Genomic DNA, 14,834 nt, shown 5'->3' with positions numbered 1-14,834 from the left:
AACTATTTGTTTCTGTAAATTATCTGTTTATGTGTTTTCTGAATGGGGGGATCTTGGTACTTCTCTTACAGAATTTATAAGCTCTTCTTGAGTCATGACACATTTTCATTTGTATGGCATATATTTTTACCAATTCATGGACTTTTAGGTTGTTTATTTTATTTTACATAGAAAATCTTTGTGTTTATGTTTCTACTCTTACCCCCCCAAAATTGCTTCATACCCAGAGAGAGTATGTTAGTTTTCATGGATAATTTCTTCTGTTTCATAGTTTCCTATTTTATATGTAACTTTCTGATCCATCTGAAATTTATTTTTAGTATGTGGTAGAAAGCATAGTTTTAAAAAGATTTATTTTCCAGTAGTCATTTTCTCCAGTAACGGTTACTCTATTTCCTTCCAACTGATTTGACTTAGAACAACTTCATTTTAAAGTTTATTACTATTCACTCAACTTATTTTCTGTCAATTGGCGTTGCATTACTTCTAGGCTTTAGTTTATTGCCATGCTTACTGTATAAAGAATAATCTGTAAAAGCCTATGTTTCTCAGAGTCTGTTCTGATACAAAGTTTCAAAATGAATTTTTAAAATAACATTTCTAGAGTACAGATTTATCTCATTTGGGATTTACCTCATTTTTATGATTTTGTGATGAGATTAAGGCCAATGTTTAAAGTTTAATCAGAATTTCTGTTGTGGTCTCACTTTGTTTTAATAGCACCTTATTGCCAAAGGCTCTATGTATGAGGAGCTTATGTCTAGAACTGAAGATATCTTACAAATGGATGTACAAAATATTTCAAGCCAGGAGTCCCTTCAACATGTTCTCACAGTTGGGCTTCAGACGAAGATTCAAGAAGCCAAAGAGAAAGTTCAGGTCTCTCTTTAATATTTCCTAGTTAATGAATTTGTCTTTAAAAGTGAGTGGTCATTGGGAGGATGGGGAAGAGAGGGAGGGGTTGCCCTAGACATGGGCAGTGTTTTATAGAATATTACTTTTGCATTTTATATATGTATTTTAAATAATTTAGAGCATATTAGAAAATACCAATATAATAAATAGGCTATTTTTATATCTAGTGGGAATTTAAGAGTTACTACTCAAAGAATGTATTTATTAATTTATGACTTACTGAACAGCTGGGTCAGGCGTTGAGAATTTTTTTTTGTCTCTGCAGATCAGTATGGTAAAATTAGTTGCCGCGTTAAAAAACTCAGCTGATGCCGAGTTCAACCTGGATGTCAGGCTGAAGATGGAAGAATCACAGAAGGAGCTCGACTCCTACATGACAAGGGCTGAGCAATTACTTGGACAACGAGAAAGCCAGAGCGGACTAATTTCAAAATACAAGGTAGGACTTCTCTAGCATCAAACGTAGGCTCTTTATTATTGGCTACCTGTCTCATTTGAAATCGAGGTATTTTCATCCCTGTAGTTACAAAGTTATGGTAACTTGGCAAAGCTTCCCAGTTTTAGACGCTGTTCTCGGAAACTATTAAAAATAGACATTAACATGAATGATTTTTTCAATTTAAATTTTATTATAGACCTGCCGAGTGGACTCAGGGGTAGTGCGTCGAGAGCACAGCTGATTCTATGATAGTGAGCATGGATTTAATTTCTCTTGCTTTTCACATTAGTGAAACGGGTAAAATAATGCCAGCTACCAAGTTCATTGTGAGACTTTAAATGAAAATGAGGCCAGTAAAGGCACTTGGGATAGGTAAAATTCTCTGAATGTGAAATAGCACTTTTATTATTAAAATGCTTTGATAAAAGTTCCATGTGGACCTAATGCTGACGGTAGTTCAAGATCCAGGGATGCTTTTCTGGCCGGAGGCACTTTCAGGTTGCTTTTTCCTGGCTTGAGAGGGGGCTGAAGATGTGTGCAAACCCGAGAGTCATTAACATAGGGCAGGTGCTTGGGGGGGATAGGAAGTAAAAGTAAGTCAAGGCTCTACCCCTGGACACACTGGAGAGGTTGAGTGATGGGTATCCTCTGCTCATTTCTTTATTCAACATTTCATACACTTGCTGAACATTTAAAATGCATTAGGCACTGGTGGGGGGGCACCCCCACACTTTTTTGGGAGTCTCATTCCCTCCTTCACTTTTATGGGCCTCATTCCCTGTGTGGCTTTCTGCATTGTGAACCAGACAGGGCCCCCTTATCAGCCATCTCGACACTGCTTTTCCCATGACCTCAGATCCCTCCCTGCCTGATCTGTGCTGTGCACACATTGCTAGTCACCCCCTTTGACTGGTTCCCTCTGTAGGCTTTTGCCACTTCTGTTCCCAGGTTGCTGAGAGTACTAAACTGACCTTATAGCGTCAGTGGTTCTCAGTGTTTCTCGTAATAATCACTGGGCTGCATGTCAGGATGCTGATAGGGTCCGCTCAGAGAGACAGAAGGCAGAGGAGACATGGAGGCTGCAGGCCCCTTCTCTACCAGAGAGGGGGAGTTAGAGGTGTTGGGCTGACACCGCTTTTCCTCTTTCTGACCTTCTGACCGTTTGCCTTTGGGAATCTGAGGCAGGGATTTCCCCTCCTCCCCCGCCTTTTTTCTCTGGCATTTAGTAAAGTAGATCTGTTCTCAAACAGAAGCAAGACTCCTGCCCTGCCAGGTCCTGCCCTGAGACCCTGGGTCTCCAGGGACACATGAATAGTAGGAGCCTCCTGCCAACATGTGGGTTAGTGTCTCCCTAGGTCATAAATCTCGCAGGCCTCACGGAGGCCATGGAGGGGAGTCCTGGAGCTCAGCACTGTACCTTTTCTGCAGGAGGCCCATAACAGATACCATGAGGGCATCAGCGAATTCCCACCCGGCTTAATTGCCTTATTCCCTAGAATTACTTTTGTCTTCTGTCTCCTGTAGGTTTTCTGCCTCTTTTGCAAGCCCTAGACTATTCTTTGTTCTGTCATTTGCTAATTAACTAGGTTTCTGCCAGGTAATTGCCAGGTAACTACTCCCTGCGAGCAGGTAAGCGTGAGATAAGGAGCAGACGCATCTCTGTCTACAGCCGCTCCCTCTCTGGGGCAGGACTGCCAGTGTGGTTGGCCCTGGGCAAAACTTTGAAGTTGACAATAAGGTAATGTTGACTCATGGCAGCATAAAAATGCCTTATGCACAAGATGAAATATTTGCCTGTTAACCCTGCTATAAATTGTGTCTTATTGCAACACAAATCTCTAATACAAGCCGCCATGTTCTTCATATGGTATTGTCAAGGAAGTATGGTCCTCCACTCACTAGTACTTAAGAACCTTAGAGGAAACAGCGCCAGTGGCTCATTACCCTGCACAATAATCCTCTTAATTATTTATCAGAGGGTAACAGAAGTCATCCTGAAAAGTCATCCTGAATATCCTAAGGAAGCCTTTATGTGGTTCTCAAATGTGTGACTACATTTGAATAATAAGTATCTTGCAGTTCTTTTCAAAATAATTCAAGAGATGTAAAAGGGATGTCAACCTTACTTTACAAAAAGTCTCCCCTAAATCTTTGTTGTCTTCAAAAAGTCTTCTCCTATGGGGCACCTGGGTGGCTCAGTGGGTTAAAGCCTCTGCTTTTGGCTCAGGTCATGATCTCAGGATCCTGGGATCGAGCCCCACATCGGGCTCTCTGTTCAGCGGGAAGCCTGCTTCCTCATCTCTCTCTGCCTGCCTCTCTGCCTACTTGTGATCTCTGTCTGTCAAATAAATAAATAAAATCTTAAAAAAAAAAAAAGTCTTTTCCTAATTGTACCTATTAAAGACCTACCAAAATGAGCTTTGAGGACTTGGCAGTAGAATGAGGCTTTCATGTTCTCATTTGCATTCTCTTTTCTAGGAAGCACTAATAATTCTTAATTCTAAAAGTCTGGCCAAGTATCTGAAGGCTGTTGAAGAACTGAAAAATAATGTAACTGAGGGTGTGAAGCTGTCTTTGGAAGAAGAGAGTAGAGTTGCCTGCTCCAAGTGGGAGGTAAGGACATGCACATGTGTCTGGGCTTCCTCTGGTAGAGCCAACCCCGGGGCCTGTCTGTGCTTGGTCACTGTTAGTGTCCCTGTGTGCTTGGTATCATGGCGAGGTCAATCCCGAGGTTCCCAGGGCCCAACTGGCTTCTGTGTTCAGCCAGTGACAACACGGTTTAGAGATTACAGGGTGATGGAGGGGGAGAAGGGAGAATCAAAGTCCCTGTCTTTGCGCAGCATCTCTGGCGGCTGTGTCTTCCCCTGGCTGTGGGTTCCGGAGTTCCAGCTTCTGGTGACCCTTCTGTCTGGGCTTGTCTGAAGCCTTCAGCTCCGTGGGAAGAGCAGCCTGGTGGCTGGGTTCATCTCCAGATCACCTTCCAGTCCCTGGCTTCTCTGCTCTTTGGTCCCTCGCCTCACCAGTTCCCTGCATCTAATTCACTCTGAGTTATTAAATACTTAGTGTTTCCTTGGTCCCTAGTTGGATCCTTACTGAGACACAATGTATCAACACACACACACACACACACACACACTCTTTCCCAGAGAAATAGGCATGGGCATTGGTGGCAGACAGACCCAGATTCAAGAGCTATGACCCTGGGTAAGTTGTTTAACTTCTAGGAGCTTCACTGATAAAATGTGGATAACTCCAACTACTTGGCAGGGTTATTGCAAGGATTTATCTAAAGCCTCTGCCACAGAGATTGTGTTCAGAAAAGGGTGATTAGTATTCAATGTATGTGCCTGGAGTCAGAAAATAAAGTAATATAATTGAATGTCTACTGTTTAAGGTGCTCTTAAGACACATTTTAAAATAAACTTCTAAATTTTAGAACAATTTTAGATTCACAGAATTATTACAAAGAGAGTACAGAGAGTTCTGGTATACCCCATGCCCAGTTTCTCCTACTGTTCTCACCTTACATTAATATGCTGCCTTTGTCACAATTCATGCATTAATATCTATTCATTATTCAGTTTATACTTTATTCCTATTTCCACAATGTTTCCCTTCTGTCCTTTTTTCGCTACTTCAGAATCCCATCCCGAAGACACAGTACAGTTCCGTGCTGTTTTTCCATAGGCTCAGTTATGCGTTTTGTCTATGTGTTTTCTCAGTCTGAGTCTCACTTTCTGTTTTCTTAACGGTGTCGTTCAGCTAACACACATTTTTAGTTGTTAGGAAGAAAAAGAAAGTTCCTTTCTGGGTCTGGTATAGTTTAAAACGTCCTCCCTGAAGACACAAGGATGACAGAGAATGCCACTTAAACTCCCTTTCTATCTTTTGTTACTACAAATATTTTTATTGTGGGATTTTTTTTAAATATTTTATTTATTTATTTGACAGACAGAGATCACAAGTAGGCAGAGAGGCAGGCAGAGAGAGAGAAATGAGGAAGCAGGCTCCCTGCTGAGCAGAGAGTCCGATGTGGGGCTCGATCCCAGGACCCTGGGATCATGGCCTGAGCCAAAGGCAGAGGCTTAACCCACTGAGCCATCCAGGTGCCCCTTTATTGGTTTTTTGATGAAAATATTTCCAATGTATTCTTTTCCCATAGTGACTATGACCCTCTGTGGGTTTCTTTTCTTTCTTTCTTTCTTTTTTTTTTTTGGTAGGCTCTTCATCACGAGATGTCTTTGTATATTCAACAACTGAAAATAGACATTGAAAAAGAGAAGCTCAGTGACAATATTTCAAGACTCGAAAAACAAATAAATAAAGAGAAGAAACTGATTCGCAGAGGGAGGACCAAGGGTCTCATCAAGGAACATGAGGTAAACCACCTGTTTCGATTTAAATGCTGTCATTATTTTGGAGTTTATCCTACATGGTTGTGTGTGTCCTTACTTAGCCTGGGATTAAACCTGCTCTGAAAATTACTTCAGCGCTCTCGTCTGTCCCCTGGGGACTATCCCTTACGCAGTTCCTTCTCTAACTACAAAGCTGTTTGCTTTGTAGAATGAAAAAAATTCAGCATCGAGTTAATATTTCATGACTTTCCTTGCTATGTCTCCGTAGCCCCTGTCCTTCAGACTCTGGTTACAAATGTGTCACCTGTTGCTAATGTAGCCACAGTTGATTTTGAGGGATATGGTGTCCTTAGAACTGCTGCTTTGGGGAAAGATAGCAAATGGGAGGCATATCTCATGACCTCTCTCTGGCCCCCATCCTATATGATTGCATCTGTTTATTTGACAGTACTGACCCCTCTTCTTTCCTTTAAACTTTCTACTGCTGTAACTCTCCCAATAGTAGTCTCTTTTGCTTTTCCTTATTTTATTATTTTTGGTGGGAAGTGGGGAGCTTCTTCCTAGTGTCCTTCACAGATTTCTCTCTCTTCAGGTAATCTCTACACCCAGTGAAAGGGCTCAAACTCACAACCCCAAGATATAGAGTCACATGCTCTACTAACTGAGCCAGCCAAGGGCCCCGTAAATTTCTCTGTTTTCATTTTGTTGTCTTAATGTTTTAGTTTTGAGAGTCTCTATTTTTTGGCTGGTTTCATGCCTACTCTCAGGGATTTTATGCCCTCTGCATATTTTCTTCTTCTTTTTTTTTTTTTTTTTTAAAGATGTTATTTATTTATCTGAGAGAGAGAGAGTATGTGCACACAAGTGATGGGGAGGGGCAGAGGGGGAGGAGGAAGCAGATTCCCTGCCAAGCAGGGAGCTCAACCAGGGGCTCCATCCCAGGACCCTGGGACCACGACCTGAACCTGAGGTAGACACGCTCAACCGACTGACCCACCCGGGTATTCCTCATCTTTGTGTGTGTTTTTTTTTTTAATATTTTATTTTTATTTATTTGACAGACAGAGATCACAAGTAGGCAGAGAGGCAGGCAGAAACAGGCTTCCTGCAGAGCAGAGAGCCCAATGTGGGGCTTGATCTCAAGACCCTGAGATCATGACCTGAGCTGAAGGCAGCGACTTAACCCGCTGAGCCACCCAGGCACCCTCCCCATCTTTGGTTTTAATGATAAAGCCCTCTCTGTAATGTTAGTGCCTAAATTTCTGTCTGCAGCTGAGTCCTTTCCTCTGCACTCCAGGTTCTGAGTAGTAGCTGTCACCAGTGTTCTTCAGAGACCTGCCATTTGGCATGTCCAAAGCCTGTCAGTACCATCTCCTTTCAAACTCTTCTTCCTCTTGTGTCTGTTGGTCAGGAAGGACAGTGTCGCCTGCGAACTCCCCTTCTCCCCGTCTCCTTTCCTTCCCGCTCAGTCATGATGGAGTCTGGGGCCAGGCCCCCTCTGTTACTCATTAGAACAATTCTTCTTTTCCTGCCTTTCCACCAGTGTTGCTATTGCCTCCAACCTAGATTATTCTCCCCGTTTGATGACGGTCATGTCATCTTCCAGATCCATCCCCTGAGAGACCCCGCTGAACCACAGATCCTATGTTAGTGGCTCGCCCGTACTCTCAGAACATCTCCAAGCTCCTTAGAAGACCACGCAGGTCCTTGGCAGCCTGGCTGCAGGACACGCCTTCGGTATCCCTTTTCCTGTGCTGTGCCCTCCCTCCAGCTCACTCGACTGCTGTTGTTTTAGAACAGCTGGAGCCTTTTTCCTCTCATCTGTTCCTTCTGGTAGGAAGGACCTCTCTCTGCTTTTACTTAGGGGACTTGTCCTTGTTCTTTCTGCATCTCCCTCTGATGGTTCCCACACGTGAGGTAGGTTTTCTCTGACTCCTTACAGCAGGCAGTGGCTCTATCGTAACACTTGTCACACTAGCTACCCATAGTGTGTGTGACTGCTGTAGGGGAGTAAAAAGGGCCCCTTGAGGGTCCCTGAGAATGAAACTGACAAAGACGGACAGGAACAAAGCATACATATTTTATTGAATTATTATGTTCACACGGGAGCCTTTACAAGAGAATGAAGACCCAAAGAAGTAGCCAGAGAAGGAGTTTTTTTATACCTTTTAGACAAAGAGACCGGAATTGACAAGACAAAGGTAAGGGTTAGTTTAACAAGGTTTGTTCGCAGATTCCTCTGGTACTATCTTTGGGCTGACAAGAGTTTGTCTCTAATAAAAAGAGACTTTATTTCTGGCCGTTAGGCAGGAAGCAAGGAGCTTTTTCTGTGTTTACTGCTTCTTAATTGCGTTTAGCTCAAAATAATTTTCACATCAAAAAGGTGTATTTTAGAGGCTATCTGGCTGGCTCAGTCTGTAGAGCATGTGATTCTTGATCTTAAGGTCATGAGTTTGAGCCTCATGTTGGGCAGAGAGATCACTTCAAAAAAAAGAGGCTTATTTTGGGGTGACGTATTCTGGTTTCATTCACTGCATTACTGGACTGTGGTGAATCTCTTTCAGGCTGACTTCCTCATCTTTGTTTCTCCAGTGCCCATAACCACATCAGGCACACAGTCGATGGCCTATAAAAGAATGTGATATTGAAGTCACACGCATCTGTTACTTTCTAATCCTTATGGACTAATCATGGAAGCTCATCTGAAGCCCATTTTCTGCTTTATTTCCTCAATCAGGCCTGCTTTTCTGAGGAAGGCAGTCTGTACCAGCTAGATCACCACATGGATGTCTTGCGGGAGCTGTGTGAAGAGCTGACTTCTCAGAAGAGTCAACAAGAAATGAGGAGAGCACTCAAAGATTATGAACAAAAGATAGAACGACTGCGGAAATGTGCTTCCGAGATTCATAGGACACTGCAGCCCACGACGGGAGGCACGTCGAAAACCAAGTTAGTGCTTCTGGAGAATAATCACACATCAGGGAAAAACGAGATGAAGCTCCTTGTGAAATCAAATGAGAAGGAATGTTCTTTATTCTCATTTAGGCATGATTTTTCTTCCTTGATTTTAATATGCAATTTTGATTCCTCCCTAGGGAGACCATGAACACATCTGAGAATGGAGGAAGGGATGCCCACAGGGAGGGACTGTCTGCAAAATCACGTGATCAGCCATCAACCGAAAAGGTGTTAAATGTGGATAATGTATTTTAGGAGCAAACCTAGTAATGAAAAGGCCAAGTGTGATAGTAATCCACTTCTCGTTAATTGTTGGTTTTAATTATCTGATTATTTTCATCAGCCAAGAATTCCCGTTTAAATAATGCAAGGAAGACTCCTTTTCCAAGAATTATAATACAACGAGCCACAGCTGTAGTGAGCGTCACTTTATCTTCCTCTGAGGTTACAAACAGGTCTTTCAGAAAGAGACCATTTGCTGCCATTATGAATACATGTTGTCTGTGGACATTCCTGTTGAGGATACCAGAGGTGGAATTTAATCTGTACAGATGCCTCAGCTTCACTGAGCTGAACTAGTTCATTTATCATTTGTCTTTTTCTCAGTAGGATGTCTTCTACTTTTCTCAGGAATTGAATTTTTCTGAATTCTTGAATTTTCGGTAAGTGGGCATGGACTATATGTCTCAGCCCAGACTGCCAGTCCGAAGTTGAGGGAAGGACGAGGTGTATTTGAATTCAGAGATCTGCTTTTGGCTGTGGCTATGAGGTCACAGGCGGATACAGTATTTTGTGGTTGGGAGAACACCTTTTCTGTGTTGACATAACCAATTGGAAGGTGAAACTCAGTGTCATAAATCTCTGTCCTAGAGGAAGACCTTTCTTGGAGCTGAGAAGCTTCAAATAAGTTGTATTAATCTCCTGGTTTGGGGTATAAAGAATTCGTGACATACCTTTGTATTATAAAGTGTTTATCTTTTCCAATTTAGTTAAGTATATCGAAATATCTTATGCGTGTGTATGTATATTCCATTTGTCTGTGTATATCCCAGTTAAGTATACTGAAGATATTCTGTTTGCTATTTTGCATATTTACTTGGACAATGGGATCGATGAAGAATTTTAGCCTGAAATCCAAGTTAAAGCCTCAACAGGAGGAAAGCTCTATGGAGGAGTCTGAAAAGGATCACAATGCAGCCCTCAGTTGTTTACAAGAGAGGTAACCCCTTACATAACTGGAAAATCCACCAAAAATATTTCATAAATGCAAACATGTTATACTTTAATACATGCCTATAATCCATAAGTCATAATTTTTTTGCACATGGTCTGGTAACTTAAGCACAAATTCCCTGATATTTCTTCATATATAATTAAAAATTATAAATTAAGAAATTATAAGTTAAAAAATTATAAATAAAAAATGTTTTGTCTTATTAAAATTAAGTACTATTGCATTTAATTTTTTCCCAGATATGATATCCACAGAGAAAATCTTGAGTTATACCTGGAAAATAACAAATTCAGAATTATTTCTGATTTCTCCAGTGACAAGGAAAGGAGTAGTGCTTGTCTGCAGGATAAACTGACAGATCTACGGGTAATTACCAAAAAGATCAGTAAGAAAATAATACCACCATCTGTATAGAATTCACTGTTTTTGTTGAGGTTACATGTGCTAGATGTTTCCAAAGAATTCTCTCTGTTGGATTGCATTTCTAACATTATTCTATTTCAGAGAGTGATTTGCATTCAGCTACCAACCCCAGGAAAGACTTGGTTTTGGGGTCCTAATTTATTGCTCATGCTCTAATTTGGTAGTCAAGATACTGTGGCTTGGAGAGTTTTGGATTATGTTTAGGATGGGAATGAGGGCTTCAGAAGAATTGCTCAAAACAATGTGTTTCGAGGCAGTTTCAACCAGTAGTCCAACTGTGTTGCTCTCAAATTAACAATACATGAGAAACCAGTGGCTCCGAATATTTATTTCAGTCATCATCATTTTTACCAAATTGTCACTTATCTATCTGATGTTGGGGCAGTTAGGAAGGGGCAGGCAATGGAGGGATATTTTGCTCTGAGTGATGGATAATCTTCTGGAGAGCCATTTGGCTCTGGCGCTTCAGAGAAAACTGTCTAGTGTTAAGCAAACCAATCGTAAGCTGTACAAATAAAGATCTCCCTTATTTTGAAAACAATCTGTGCAGTGCAGAACAATACCGTTGTATGCTTGGAAGTGCATTAGAACGATCCCTTACAGAAAACCCAGCAGGTGGGAAAGGGCCACAGGAGAGCCTATAGTGCCCTTTAGTGATCTTCCCTTTATGATGGTAGTTCCTGAGTCACACTCTACCATCTGGCTCCTCTCTATTTTCCATCTGAGTAAGCAGAATTAATATGTTAAAATCTCTGTCGTTCAAGTGATGAATTTAGCACGTTTTCATCACAATTAAGAAACTGTCTTGAGACCTTACTCCAGTAACTGAATAATGAGTTGGTTATAAAAGCTGCAATAATCCATGGGGAAGGTGAAGAACAAATTATATTGATCGGCACTCAGTAAATTCTGTAGCAGCGCCTTTAAAAAAAACACACAAAAAATAACAAGATAAGGAGCTAGAATAGTATTGAATTTTTAGGTATTTAATTATAAATCATAATTTAATTTCATTCACTTCTTATGTGATAGAAACAGTTTTGGTTCACTCTAGCTTTGTTTTCAGTTTAGGGAGAAACAAAGATTTATTATCTAGAGGAAGTAGGATATCTGTTCTTACATTGCATGTATCTTTCTGAATTGTATTCTGTGCACCTGCTTATGGGAAGGGAGTTTTTTCCTTTGTTGTTGACTCCCTTGACTTCACTGAATGGGACTTTTAAGAAGACAGTTAAGGTCATTGTTCCCTGAAGGATACTTCACTTGTAGATGGTTGGAAAATATTTTTAAATTTAATTAATTTTATTAATTTTATGAGATATAAAAATACTTCTAATGTATTTTCATGTGAAACTCTGTGTTAATGGTTGGCAAATGTCCTCATTTTGTAAGAACAGAATAATTGTGCCTATTAACCCACTAGTTGATAGCTTACTTCATGTGGTTCACCTAGGTCTTAAGAGATGAAACTGATTCTTGCTGGAAAGAGTTTGAATTCACCTCATTGAAGTTAGAAGAGCTTGACAGTGACATAAAGAAGCCTTTAATAAGGAACACGAGAGACAGATTAAAGGAAAAGGAAAGAGAGTTTCAGATGACTCTTAATACCAGGTATAATTCTGAGATCTGTTAACCATGAGTTTACTGAATTTACTGAATTTTTAATGCTATTTTAAGCTAGGCTAATACTATACTAAGTATGCTATTATATTTAGTTCTTACAACCACAGTGAGAGAGGATACTATGATTGCCATTAGGGAATTTAAACAACATCACCGAGCCACCCCACCAGCCAGAGACTTAGGTGGAACTTAAACTCTGTTGAGTTCCAAAGGCCATGCCCTACCTGGCACCACCCCTTACTCCACTACTTCATCCCCCCCATCTGCCCTTGGGCATGAATTTGGCCATGTCACTTCTCTGGGCCTTGGATTTCCCATTTCTAAAGTGAGAGTGCTGTTACTATCCCCTATACATAGGATGCGCTTCCCCAGGACACATCCCCATTTTACATAGGAGGAAACAGGGGCTCAGAGGCTGTATGTTATTTGTCCAAGGTCACACATTTCGATTTATTATTAATAGAGCCTATTTCTTTGAATTCTATTGTACTTTCACTAATAAAATGATTTATAATGACATTTCTTTGTCATCAAAGGCAAACTTAAATTACATTCAATATTTTGTATTTCAAAAGATACAGAGGGGTGTCTGGTGGCTCAGCTGGTTGAGTGCCTGACTCTTGGTTTTGGCTCAGGTCATGATCTCATGGGTTGTGGGATCAAGCCCCTTGTTGAGCTCCACACTCAGTGGGGAGTCTGCTTGAAGGATTCTCTCCCTCTGTCCCTCCCCCTACTTGCTTTCTTTCTTTCTTTCTAAAATAAATAAATAAATCTTAAAAAAAAAAAGAATTCAAAAAAAGGTAGGGGAAAAGCTTAGAATATTTTACAATAAATTTCCACTTAGTATGTATTATATATTATGCTATTAAGAATATTGGATATAACAAACCACTTAGTCTTTGGGATTTGGGATTGCTGGGTTTAGTTTTTGAAAGGTTTTTTGTTTTTAATTTTGCTGGTTTTGAGTTTTAATGTGATGATCTGTACATATCATTGTATGTCTTAGTTAAATCATGGCATTAATATGTTTTATAGAATATCTTTATGTTGTCGTTTTCCGTTATGTCTGGTTTATTTTTCACCCAGAATGGAATCCTTGGAGACCGCACTGAAGATTGTGTTACCTGTGGAGAAGGAATCACTTCTGCTCTGTGGCTCCGACCTGCTCCTCCGTGAAATAGTCATTCAAGAATTTCATCTCATTGATGCTGATGGCATTTATCAAAACCTGAGGGTAATTAGAAGTTCTCCCAGTGTACTCATAGAATAATTCAGTTCTTCAGAGATTTTTAATTATGCATCAATGGTATACAGTTGGACTATAAGCAGTGGCAGAAGAGCCTTCAATAATATAGATTTACTTGTTTCTCAACTCGCAGTTCCTTGCAAATTTGAAAGTAGGTACGGTAGGGTAAATAATTAGATATTTTCTTTGAATTCAAAATGAAGGTTTGCTTGTGAATGTCTTTTCCAATGGCTGAAATCCTAAATATTGTCCTAGACTCACATGCATATTCTAAGGCTTACTTATTCCAAGTCTCATTTAAAAAAATTTTTTTAATTTAAAAAAATTTTTAATTTAAATTCAGTGTAGTTAACATACACTATATTATTGGTTTCAAGGGTAGAATTTAGTAATTCATCAGTTGCATACAACACCCAGTGCTGATTACATCAAGCGCCCTCCTTAATGCCCATCACCCTGTTACCCTACTGTCCAAACCCCAAGTCTCATTTCAAATGAAAAAAATTAAAGTTTTATTTTTCAGATTATAAACAGATGTCTCAAGAGCTTAATCTCTATTTTCACTGAAGCAGTAGAGTTATATACTTGTTTTCTTTGGGGGGATTGAGACATCAGGAAGGTTATCAGATAATGGAACAGCTGGACCATCTGATCCTTTGTAATTAAAATATTTCCTTCTGTTGAAACGGTCAGCCTTAGAAAAACCCAGAAGCCATTTTCTAGAGGTCACCTAGCCATTGTAAGTTTAGGTTCATTTCTGGTGTGCAGTCTGCCTTTTCTTCGGCCTCAGCCTTTTCAGCATTCCTTCCTTTATTTTAGAATATCCAAGATTCCATAGCTGGACAGATTGAAGTATATAACCACCTGGAACAGTCGGGCGACTTTGCATTAAAGGAATTACACCCGCTTGATCTCCGTGCGACTCGGGAGATTCTGCAGAAACACGGAACACAACTCGAAGAAGTGAACCACCGGGTCCAGAGGAGTAAAGACGCACTCACAGCTCTGGAGGAGTTTCTGGCTTCTCTGAGAACAGCTGAGCTCTCTTTCGAGCCTGTTACAGATACACAGGTAGTGCGAGAAAACACGGTGACGGCAGAAAATAAAGAAAGAGAAATCAGCCTGATGAAGGACCAGGCCAGACACTTGGATAAACGTTTGAAAACGCTCGGCATAAGCTTTAAAGACGCCGAACGGGGGGACGACACCTGTGACAAACTTCTCGTCGCTCTGTCCCGAAAGTTATCTGAGACCCGTGACGATGGCGTGCACGGAGAGCTCACTGAAGAAAACAAATTACTAGAGACTTGTATTTTCAAAAACAATGAACTCCTGAAAAACATTCAAGATGTGTATAATCAGGTCGGTAAAATCAGCCTCAAGGATCCCAGTGTTCCGGCTGTGAAGCAACGGTGAGTCTCGTCTTCGTTCATGTCCAGACGCAGAACCGTACTTTTCTGTGTTTTCAGTATCTGTTAGGTGAGAGAACGACTTCCCGTGCCTTTCTCCTTCTGTTCCATCCTGCGCTACTCCCTGGTCAGCGTTCTTTTCTGTAGACTTTTCTAGCAAGCTTCATTTTTGTTGATAGTGCGTCTTTACAAGATATCCTGTAATTTTTTTTCCCATTAAAGTGTGCATTTC

At 40.7% G+C, this 14,834-nt stretch overlaps 1 protein-coding gene across 9 annotated transcripts in view; it reads left to right on the top strand.

The window, feature by feature from the left end:
* SYNE2 (spectrin repeat containing nuclear envelope protein 2) overlaps nucleotides 1-14,834 on the top strand; it is a 330,497-nt gene that overhangs the window by 122,334 nt on the left and 193,329 nt on the right. For all 9 annotated transcript variants that reach the window (XR_014312639.1, XM_082734135.1, XM_082734134.1 and 6 more), the window contains exons 20-30: nucleotides 721-879; nucleotides 1,181-1,354; nucleotides 3,833-3,967; nucleotides 5,575-5,733; nucleotides 8,447-8,658; nucleotides 8,805-8,895; nucleotides 9,786-9,886; nucleotides 10,141-10,267; nucleotides 11,778-11,935; nucleotides 13,034-13,181; nucleotides 14,013-14,605. Coding sequence is in view for 8 of the 9 variants with exons in the window: in XM_082734135.1 (XP_082590261.1) it covers nucleotides 721-879; nucleotides 1,181-1,354; nucleotides 3,833-3,967; nucleotides 5,575-5,733; nucleotides 8,447-8,658; nucleotides 8,805-8,895; nucleotides 9,786-9,886; nucleotides 10,141-10,267; nucleotides 11,778-11,935; nucleotides 13,034-13,181; nucleotides 14,013-14,605 (2,057 nt within the window). In the remaining variant the exon portion in view is untranslated. The remainder of the gene's footprint in view (nucleotides 1-720; nucleotides 880-1,180; nucleotides 1,355-3,832; nucleotides 3,968-5,574; nucleotides 5,734-8,446; nucleotides 8,659-8,804; nucleotides 8,896-9,785; nucleotides 9,887-10,140; nucleotides 10,268-11,777; nucleotides 11,936-13,033; nucleotides 13,182-14,012; nucleotides 14,606-14,834) is intronic.

This window comes from Mustela nivalis (genome assembly GCF_964662115.1).
Source record: "Mustela nivalis genome assembly, chromosome: 6".
Classification (NCBI taxonomy): domain Eukaryota; kingdom Metazoa; phylum Chordata; class Mammalia; order Carnivora; family Mustelidae; genus Mustela; species Mustela nivalis.
The sequence above is the reverse complement of the archived record's forward strand: the minus strand, read 5'-3'. Positions and strand labels throughout refer to the sequence as shown.